This window comes from Xyrauchen texanus, chromosome 8, assembly GCF_025860055.1.
Source record: "Xyrauchen texanus isolate HMW12.3.18 chromosome 8, RBS_HiC_50CHRs, whole genome shotgun sequence".
NCBI classification, from domain to species: Eukaryota; Metazoa; Chordata; class Actinopteri; order Cypriniformes; family Catostomidae; genus Xyrauchen; species Xyrauchen texanus.
In genome coordinates this window covers 22917600-22928366 of record NC_068283.1, presented here as the reverse complement: position 1 = coordinate 22928366, position 10767 = coordinate 22917600, and the positions used below count along the sequence as shown (strand labels likewise).

Here is a 10767-nt window from a genome sequence, read left to right as displayed (position 1 = left end):
TTGAATAGATTACAAGCTATTATAAGGAGCAATATACTTCAGAGTACTGAAAGCATCATTATCAACAACGATGTGATTTGTACTAAAAAAACAACAAGTGCAGTAAAGCCAGTGTAGGAAAATCCCAAAGATAAGAAATGAAATATTGTTCAAAACACAAAACCTTTCAACTCCAACAGAAGGTGGCAGGATTTCATCATGCTGAATGATGCTATTGAATCTTATTCTCTGCACTGCAAAAATCCTTTTCATAATCAATATTTTTGTCTTGTTGACCAGTAAAAATATCTATATATCCTCAAACAGGATGTATTTACTTGAGAAGTTAAGATATTAAGTGAAAGCCTCACTAAATATTTTATTTTGTTTTAAAAAATGAAACTATTTGCCAATGGGGTGAGAAAACAACAACATTTAAGAAATATTCTCTACACAACTTTGATTCTCATGGACATTATACTCGTGTTAAGGATGTTTAGATACTTTTACAGGAAAACAAGACAAAAATATTGATGAAGATTTTTTTTACAGAAAGAAAAAAAATGAAAAGAAAATAATTTCACTTTTACAAAGAAAATACCTCAATAGGTCTGTAGTTCCATTCTTGAGAGATCTTTCTCACAAGTTCACAAGTAAACACTCAAAGAACAATGGCTAAATGGAAAGAAGATTGTAGATCATAGGTTTTTACTACATGTAGGTAAGATGTGTGTGTGGGCGGCCACTAGCAAAAAGCATATAGTGGGCTTTGTGGGCGTACAGCAGGTAAGCTGCTCTGCTTGCTGTTAGCTTGTGGGCATCACTACCAATAACAGATGAACTCAGTGCCCTGTATCTCTCTCATCAATGCTAAACTATGCAATCCTGTGTAGCTTGTGTCCATTTCACATGCTGATGTTCACTTATCAGTTTTCTCTGTCTCCTCTAAAACAGGAAAAGGCAAAAGTGGTAACCAAGAGGATGTGGAGTTCACACAACAAACATTAACAACGGCTCTAGATCCAATACTGACAAACAAGTGAACTACCTAAAGTATAGTAACCATATAAGCATAAATCGAATGTGAATTACGTGCTGGTCAAGCTGGTCTTTTCATACCATATTCACTTATTGTGGTGACCAGCCAACAGTCCCCATTAGAAAACAGCTTAATGATCGTATTTGATCATGTTTTAATGAAAATATAAAAAGCTGTATTTGAATGTTAGGTTAGATGATCTCTCTTCAGCTCAGTAGAAAAACAGTAGAAGCAATTCCAAAGCTCCCATGGCTTGGCTATTGGCTGTCTACACCTGCACACTCATTTATTAACTGATTTATCATGCATAAATAACACTTTATGGTCTGCGGACATGTGACAACATCAGCTTGACAAGTTCAAGCACCCTGCTGAGGTGCACACCAGTTTCTCGCGGTAAGTGCATGATGCCATTGTGCTATTTCTGCCATTGTTAGTTTGCCACAGAACAGGAATGAAACAACTCGGAAGAATAGAGTCAGCTGGGACACATACAATTTTTTTGTAACAAAACATCATTTTCTGTGAGTAACCACCGAAATAACTTTGCTCTCTGGGCAGCTTCAGACTATGGGGAGAACCGAGGACTTGCACATCAACTTTACAAGCACAATATTTGACCTGACTGAAAGAGTTTAGAATAGTACTAAGCACTAATGTCAGGCATTTTCATATATATATATCATAATTATTATTATTTATTTTTTTACCATATTTTAAATAGATATATAGAAGTTATATTCACAATATATAACATGCATATGAAAGTGTAAGATCTTATTTACAGAGAGATTTCACTTTCAAAAAGGCATCAACAAAGTAACGCGGTATGCTATCTTTTTTCTTTTTTTTTTTTTTTTTTGTTCTTTTTTTTTTTGCTAGTACCATTTATTCTTGTATTCTCAACTGTACCTTGGATTACCATGTAAGTTGGATGGAACATGACTTTACCCAGGGTTGGGAGGGTTACTTCTGAAATGTATTCCACTACAGATTACAGAATACATGTTGTAAAATGTCATTTGTAATGTATTCCATTAGATTACTCAAGGTCAGTAACATATTCTAAATACTTTGGTTTACTTTTTCAGCACTGGTAGATTTTTTCACAATTTGTTTTACTAATGTTTAACAAAACAAGTGCAAAGAGGTACTTAAAACACTTGAAACATGATTTTGCACATATCAGAATATCAGAAGTAATCTACCTGGAACAACCACAGTACCCTACTTCTTTGAATGGGTTCATTATGAGGTGCAATTAGATGCAAAGTAATTAAACATACAAATTAATTAAATCCAGCCACTCTAATATCATCAAGATCCTAAATGAAGCTGCAAAGCAAAACACTTTATAGAAGAGTTACAGTGAAAAGTCTTCTGCACAGAATGTACTGTACAGAAATACAGTGATTTGTCAGGCTGTATGATTGACAGTTTCCTGTTATACACATCTGGTATGCACATTTCGTTATTCTATTGTCTCCAAAAGGCTTTTGAGAGCTTTTAGGAAAATGTGAGAGAATTGACCGAATCTCTACTCTATCCATCAGCTTTGCTTGCCAGAAGTAAACGAGTGGGAGGAGGGAGGAGTTTTACAACAGCGCGTCAGCATGTGTGTGTGTTTATGCATGTACCCGCTGCGTAAGGAAGGCACTTGGTCGGAAAGGGACGCAAAATTATCGCAGCTGAGAGCCCATCGCACTCGCAGTCTGAAGAAGCGTTGCATTACATGTACGCACTCTGTACAACTCGTTCCAGTTCATAGGCTCGCAAAACTTTCGACACTCGAGGTGAGAATGGCTGACCCGGCGCAGTCGAACAGCGATGGAGAGGAGGCTAGCGCACCCATGAGAGGCTTCGCGCGACAAGGTGCCCTGAGACAGAAGAACGTTCACGAGGTGAAGAATCACAAGTTTATCGCGCGCTTTTTCAAGCAGCCCACTTTCTGCAGCCACTGCACGGACTTCATCTGGTAAGCGAACGTCTGACACTCTGAAACTACACTTCATTCCCGAGTGAAGGGAAACTGTTACTGTACTACTGCAGCGCAGATATTTCTCTAGTGAGCTGCCTACTTTCTATACAACATTTGTGGGCTCCACTGACTCAGAACGTGGGTATGATGCCCCAACATGCTGCCATACTCGGTTTTGAGACACGGCCTTACTGATAGTCCAAAATAAAGGATGCAAAGTTAATGTAAAATGAAAATCTAAGAAAAGTACATGTAATGTAAAGGGTGATGTTTACTTTTGTGAAATGATGAATCATAGGCTTCTAGATGAAACAACGTTCAAATCAAGCATGTGTACAGGATTAAAACCCAATGTTCTAGTCAATTATATTCAATGTGTTTTTTTCTTTCAGGGGATTTGGGAAGCAAGGATTTCAGTGTCAAGGTAGGAATATACTGTTCGTAGCATATTTTGAAACATCCCTGGAACAGTATATATGTGGCAGTATGTTGCAAATGTCTTGACCTGCTAGAGTAATGCTTAGGCAGAAGATGCTCTGTTTGAGGAAGTGCTTGAATGCTGATATGTTTTATGCAAAGTGTTCAGGCACTGTAATGCCAAATAATAGTAGGAAAATATGTAAAAATTAAATCAAAGATCCATTTGCATATTACACACACCATTATAATAGATGATTGTGTTTTGTTATGCCTTAATAAATCATCTCCAGTAACTGCACATCTCCTTAAATTACCTTGATCAGTTGATAGAGTTAGACAGTGTCTTACATTTACATTTATGCATTTTGGCAGACGCTTTTATCCAAAGCGACTTACAGTGCAATTATTACAGGGACAATCCCCCCGGAACAACCTGGAGTTAAGTGCCTTGCTCAAGGACACAATGGTGGTGGCCGTGGGTTAGAACCTGTGACCTTCTGATTAACAGCCCTGTGCTTTAGCCACTACGCCATCACCACATAGTCTTATGGGTGTCCCTTGTGCCTTTTGGGGGGTCCTGATTCTCCCTTGTACCCCCTCAATTCAAGCACTGGTTCAAAATACGGTCCTTCTACCTGTTCACATTTGCAGTGCTGACATCCTCACTGCAACGTTCATATGTTCCATTTGTTTCATGAGTCTAATTATGACATTTCTGAAGAATTAATTTTACAGTAAAAAAAATTTCATTTGAAATTATAACAAAATTATTAAAGGTTGCTTTTTTTCTGATTCTTGCACAGGAATTCTTAGTTGTAAGCCTTTGCACCTTTTGTAACATTGCGATTTGTTTCACATGTCCAGTGGATAGCTGTTCTCTTCACTAAGCAAGTGCAGTCATGAGCACATCATGGCATGAGTTTAAATTACCCTGTAAAAATTACTTTAATTCTTGCTACTTTCTTATGCACTGAAGGCACTGGATGTTCTTTAAGATGACAGCAATTACCGGTCACAGCAGTTCAGTGGCACCCTCTGCGGTGCTGCTCTTATTCATTTTTCCACCATAGGCTTCTGCACATCTGTACAGGTGTATGATGACCTTACCCACTCTGTTGCTCAGTCACTTTCTAATTTTTTTCACAATCGCACTAAACCTGTTGAAAACCTCCATTGATTTGCTAGAGTAGCCCTGACTGTATCTGGTATGCTGGACCCCTTAGGAGCTGGGAGAGAAATTGAATATTTCTGCAAGGTGATGTTCAGGCATGCTAAGACCTGAGGGTCTCTGCTGGAGAGCAAAGCCAGTGTTGCCTACTGTGGGTCACTCCCAAAAGAGTGGAGTTCTATTGAAACCGTAATATATTACTATAGTGTATATATATATATATATATATGTGTGTTCATGTTTTTTGGCAGAAGCACTAGTTTTAATGCAGCTAACCATGGTGTTCCTACAGTAATATGGCTTTAATATAGTAACTGTTTTAATTTTGTGGTTACTATGATTTTACTACAAAATACCATGGTGATAATTTTTTTTACAGTTAGGGTTCGGTTTAGGGGTAGGGATTGTTGTAGGGTGTCTGTGGGACTCTATATAAACACAGTAACACACTGCATTGATGCCCCTATAATGTATCCTAGTATTTAATTAGGGGTGAAAATAGTATCTGCCACAATTTGTACCAGGGTGTGAACAACATCTATCACTATTTGCATTTAGTCAAGACATTTTTATTTGTATAGCGCCTTTCACAACACACATTGTTTCAAAGCAGCTTTACAGAAAATCATGCATTAACAGAAGATACAACTGTAATATCTATAATGTCTTCATTAGTGCAAAAAGCCTCTGCCAAAATAAATAATCTTTTATTAGGTTACTTCTCATGTGAGTGTGCATGATTTTAAACCTATTTTTCTGAAGTGCTATTCATTCCTTCGTGTAAAACTCTTTAATAAGGAATTATACAGAGTATATACTGAGTGCATCTTTAAACTACATTTTACAGCCCACCCTACTGTTTCTTGCCATTCAGCTGTTTTAAAAAAACAAAAATCCAAAGTGTATTGCATTGTACTAATTACAGTGACAGTCTCGCCAGAGCAACCTGCTTAAGTGCCATGCTCAAGGGGACAGTAGCAATAGAGCAGCTCCATAGCTAGCTCCACAGTCCCTGGGTCAACCTGATTTGGGATTGATCAATCAGCCTTTGAGTTTGCAGATCCTTAATGGTTTGGATGCCAGGAGATACTGTATATTATTTTCCTAATTATATTCCTTATTGTCTGGTGATTTATTGCAGCGCATAAACTACAGAAAAAAAGCATTCGTCTAGAAATGCAGATTTATTGATTACATTATTGCTGGTATAATTTTGGTGTGGCTTCAACAGTAAAGCCATCAGCAGTTTAAAAGTACAAGAGACACAAATAGCTAACCACTCTCTAGAAAGCATTTAGAGATTCACATCTTCGATTTTTAGTATCTCTCTTGAAGTAGAAGTATTGAGGGGGGAATATGAGGAAGATTTTAGTTTTCAGATGCTCATGATGGAAAACCAGCACAGCAGAGAACTGGTTCTTCCTTAATCATCAGTTTGAGGAAAACAGTGAGTAAATAATAAAAGACTATTTCCTCTTACTGTCAGCTTTACGGTGAGCCAGCTGCTTAGGAGAGCCACTTTTGCTTCCTCAGTCTTAATTACAAAATTACGAGTTTCCAGAAGAGCTGGCAGAAAGCTGCAGCTGGAAAAAGCTGTAGAGGAGGAGAGACAAAGCAAGGATTAAATGAAAGCTGGAGAATTAAATATTAAGAGATCAGGAAGTTGAAAAGCGAAGAACCTGCAAAGAACAGTGTAGTGCAGGCTGGTGCATGTGCAGTGTTGTGGATGCTGGCTGGCTAGTTTCCAAATCAGGCTTCTAAACTTGCTTATTAACCAGCAAGACATCCTTTGTCAACCAACTTCACCAGAAAGACCATGCTGGTTGACCACAGTATTTTGTTGGTGTACAATAGTATTGCTTTGCTGGTCCACCAGCATAAACCAGCCCAAACCAGCATGAACATTCATGTTGGTGTAAAATCATATTTTATTTAGGCTAGGTAGAAGGGTAAAGGTTTGAATTTTGATTAGGATGAATATTTTGTAGAAAGGAACTGAGGTTAATTTGTCACGTTATTAGCTTAGCTTTTATTTAAGATAACCGTTACTGGACAGTGATCCAGTCAGAATTCAGAATTAAAATATGTCAGGCTCAAGAATATAATCTTGAAATTAAATTATAGTTATAACTCAGAATTAAAATAAGTCAAGGTCAGGCTCAATTCTAAATGCTCAAGAATTCTAAAGGCACAAGAGTATGATCTTAAAATTCAGAATTCCTATAGGTCAGGCTCAAGAATACAATCTTAAATTCTAGTGAACTGAATTCAAATATGACAGGCTCAAGAATTTGGTCTTAAACTCGAGTAAGATACAAGATTAAAATTTTTAATTGGTCAGGTTCAAGAATATGATCTTGAACTCGAGTTAGAGTTCAGAAGTCAGAACTCAAACAGATCAGACTCAAGAATATGATCTTAAACTTGTGTAATGATGTATTTTTTTTACTGACATCTCCAGAGAGCTTCTTTGAATATGTTTACATATAGAACCAATAAAACCATCCTTGATGACTTCACTTGTACCTTCTGAAAAATACCCTTGGAAACTGAAGTAGACATAGATTGTGTTTATATATTATATATATATTTGTAATGCAAGGGGTGTCTCACACCTCGCTCTGTTCTGTGCAAAAGCAGAACATATCCACATTTGAAGGTGTAGGCCATATAAAGCCTCTTTAAATAGCATAAGTGTTCTGTGGAGCTGGGCTAAAATAAGGGGGTATGTGTGGGTGTTCAGGAGATTAGTAGTATATGATACAGAAGAACTTATCTTCGTCGTCAGAGAACACAGATGAACAACGTCATTACCCCATTATTGCAGAAAAAATTTATGTGTTTGCTCCATTTTAGCAGCTTTGAAATAATATGTTCCAGACAGTAGCCTCAATTTATGAGGGAAAAATATAAATGATCAATGGCAACATAAGGCATTGCTACTTTCCTCTGTAGAGTGGAGCAAGGCTGTGTAAAAGCCCAGAGAACATTTTATTGCACAGAATTGGCTCTTCCATATCACAAGAGACTTAATGGAGTTCTCAGTTTGATTAAAATTTTAAATTTGTCTCATATTTTCTCCTAAAATATCTGAGGAGAAATAGAAGCTAGTGAGACAATTATTGACTGCAAAATGTTTTTTCTTAAAGGGTTCATATAATGGTACATGCACTTTTTCAAGTTCATTGTACTGAAATGTGTGTTGGCTGTGCCTGTACACAACCATCCTATTATGATAAAAAATCCATCCAGTGTTTTTGTTTTAATCTCCTTATATATTTTCCCCTGCCTCAAATCGAGCCGTTCGACCGTGTGACGTCACACGGTCGGACGCCCCTCCCAGGATTGTTGATTGACAGCAGTGTTTCAACACAGACCCGCCCTCGCTCGTGAGCGAGCTGTCAATCATAGTCCGTCATCATTGTTGATACACTGGAGCAGAATGGCGCCTAAGCGATTGTGGTGTTCTGTTCTTCGGTGTAATAATGAACACAGCAGTCATTTTGATGTTCCTAAATCTGAACCGCTGAAGACGCAGTGGCTGAGTTTTGTTTACGATGGGAATATTCCCCACGAGCAACGTCAATGCGTTTATGTTTGCGCGAATCATTTTTCACCAGACTGCTTTATAAACGAGGGTCAGTACAAAGCTGGTTTTGCTAAGAAGCTGCTGCTGAAAAAAGATTCGGTACCAACTATTTATATTCCCTCTGCACCTCCAGAAGAAGTAAGTGTAACGTTTTATTAACCTTTATATTAATCTTTGCAAATCGCTTGCACGCTTCACAATGAATGTGGCTAATGTTTACACTCTGGGTACATTACGGCATGTTTTCCATAACGTTATGACGTTCTCAATATAATTCATAATCCCACGTTTATAATGAACAACGCGTTATGGTTATTGTGTTATTAAAAACTGTGTACGCAGGTGTTACAGTTAACATGGTAACACTAAGTTACACCTGGTTTACTTGTTTGTTACTGATTAAGAAGTAATGTCAAAAAACAGTTATACGGAGAATAACTCCAGAACGGAGGGGCGGGTGACCAAAGCTCATTATCATTTAAAGTCATATGCTCTGAAACGGCGTGCTGAAAACAGAGCTGTTTTTGAGCAGGTAAAATTAGTGTTTTCTTAAAATACTAATGAGAATTTTTAATAAAAGTACATTACAAAGTTTTCATTTAGACCCTAAAGATTCATATTAACTTGTACAAAAATGGCATTATATGACCCCTTTAATCGTTAACTTTGTCTTGATTTCATGTAAAAACATCCTTAAAAAAAGAAAGATTTTCTTGAGAAGCAAAATTTATAATAAGACTTGTTTTTAAAAAATATGCTATGTTCTTGTTTATGTATACTCTTACATTTAGTTAGAGCTTTAGAGAGTGTAGAGCTTTAAAAATAAAGTAGATGCCTAGACGGAACTACTCCGAATTCAATGAGAAATATAGTTCAAATTAAAATCTGTGACTTATGATTGTAAACTTTGGTATCTTGGATTCTTGTCATATCTAAGCATCGTTTGTGAAATAATTGAGATCACATCTGAGATAACCAGGGTCTTTTTCTCAATCCATAAAGCAGAATACATAAACAAAATGCACCTTTTCCTCTCCTTTAAATCTCATTGCTGTCTAGAAAAAACTATTGAGATTATGACAGAGATCTTAGGTGATTCTTTCCTATGGGAGTGTTTGAGGCTGGAAACTGATGAGTTTCATATCTCAGTATTCTCAGTGAGAGCTCATTTCCTCCTAAAGTTCTTGCAGTACAGCTGCAGGAGCTCTCATATAGACCTGCTCATTTACAGCTTGGGGTAAGTGTTTGTATGTGTGGGGGGAAGGTAATTAGCATAGAGTAGGAGGTGATTAATGAATGCTGCTGCAGAGACGACCCTGTCTGTGCTGTACTCTCACCGGGCTGCCCCATGTCACTCATGAGCAAGTGTGAACATCCGCTCCCCATTATGTAGCCACAGGTGGGTGAGACACACTGTTACTCAGAGCATCTGTGTTACTGTGAACTGACAGTATACTGTACTGTCTCAAAAATAAAGGTTTATCAATGGTTCTTTGTATAACCTTTGCTTCAGCAAAGGCCACATTTGTCATCAAGAACCTTTTATGCAACCCAGCCTCATGATAAGTCGTAATAATTAATACAAGATGGTGAAGTCGTACGAGTTGACTCATACAAAAACATACACATTTTGCTCCCATAGAGAAAAATAAGTGAACCAACAAACAAAGTTATACAATTTTCCCTAGTTTTATCTCTAACCCAAATTTAAACCTAACCATAAAGTCTAATCCCTTACCCAAACCCTAAATGTACCAGTGATTTTAATAGGAAAATATCTTTTGTATACATCAAAAGAAAGAAAATATCAGGGTATGGAATGAGATGAGGGAACCTTTTTACAGGTTATTGACATAAATTAATAATTTGTATTACTTCAATTTGGAAATTACATTCCCCTTCTTAAAATAAACTCTTGGATAACAGGCTATCTAAAATGTGATGACTGTAATGTATCTATATGACATTTTGTTTGTTGCTATGCGAATAAAGAGTTTTGTATGAAACATGTTGCATGATATCTTACAGTTTCGCCATCTCATACAAATTATTTTGAGTTGTCATGAGACTATGTAGGGTTGCTGGCATATTGTTTGTTAGAGATTTCAAAGCATTTTGATTTCTGGATTATTTGAAAATTCTTAGTGGATTGTCAAGCTGTAGAACCTTTGGTTTCAACTGGTTCTAGTTGAAAACCTTTTTTTATGCTGTAGAGCAATTAGATTTAAAACTTGGGACAAGTTCTTTCTCTAGGTCTAGGTGTATCTGTTTTTCTAAACGGTCTTGGATCTGCCACAATCATTTCGTTTTCTTCATCATCTGAATGGTTTTTCTCAAATAGAAATAAAAAAAAATGGACTCCATTTGGGTTTGAAGTGAAAACCAGCTATTGGCTGATTGCTGATGTTTCAGCCAACTGATGAATTTTGAGAGCCAATTACACAGGGACATAAGAGCCCAATAAGGGTCATCTGTTCTGCTTTCGGAACCTAAAAAAAAGGTCTGGTGAGAGGCAAATTGCAGGAAGAGAATGTGTGTAATAATACAATAAGGACCTTCAACTGCCTGTAAAGTGCCTCAATGTTGAGCTAGTA

At 37.1% G+C, this 10767-nt stretch overlaps 1 protein-coding gene across 2 annotated transcripts in view; it reads left to right on the top strand.

The window, feature by feature from the left end:
• Nucleotides 1-2654: 2654 nt before the first annotated feature.
• Nucleotides 2655-10767, top strand: part of LOC127647809 (protein kinase C beta type-like) — a 203977-nt gene continuing 195864 nt past the window's right edge. For both annotated transcript variants that reach the window (XM_052132287.1, XM_052132286.1), the window contains exons 1-2: nucleotides 2655-2993; nucleotides 3389-3420. In XM_052132287.1, coding sequence (XP_051988247.1) covers nucleotides 2818-2993; nucleotides 3389-3420 — 208 coding nt within the window. In that variant the 5' untranslated portion in view covers nucleotides 2655-2817. The remainder of the gene's footprint in view (nucleotides 2994-3388; nucleotides 3421-10767) is intronic.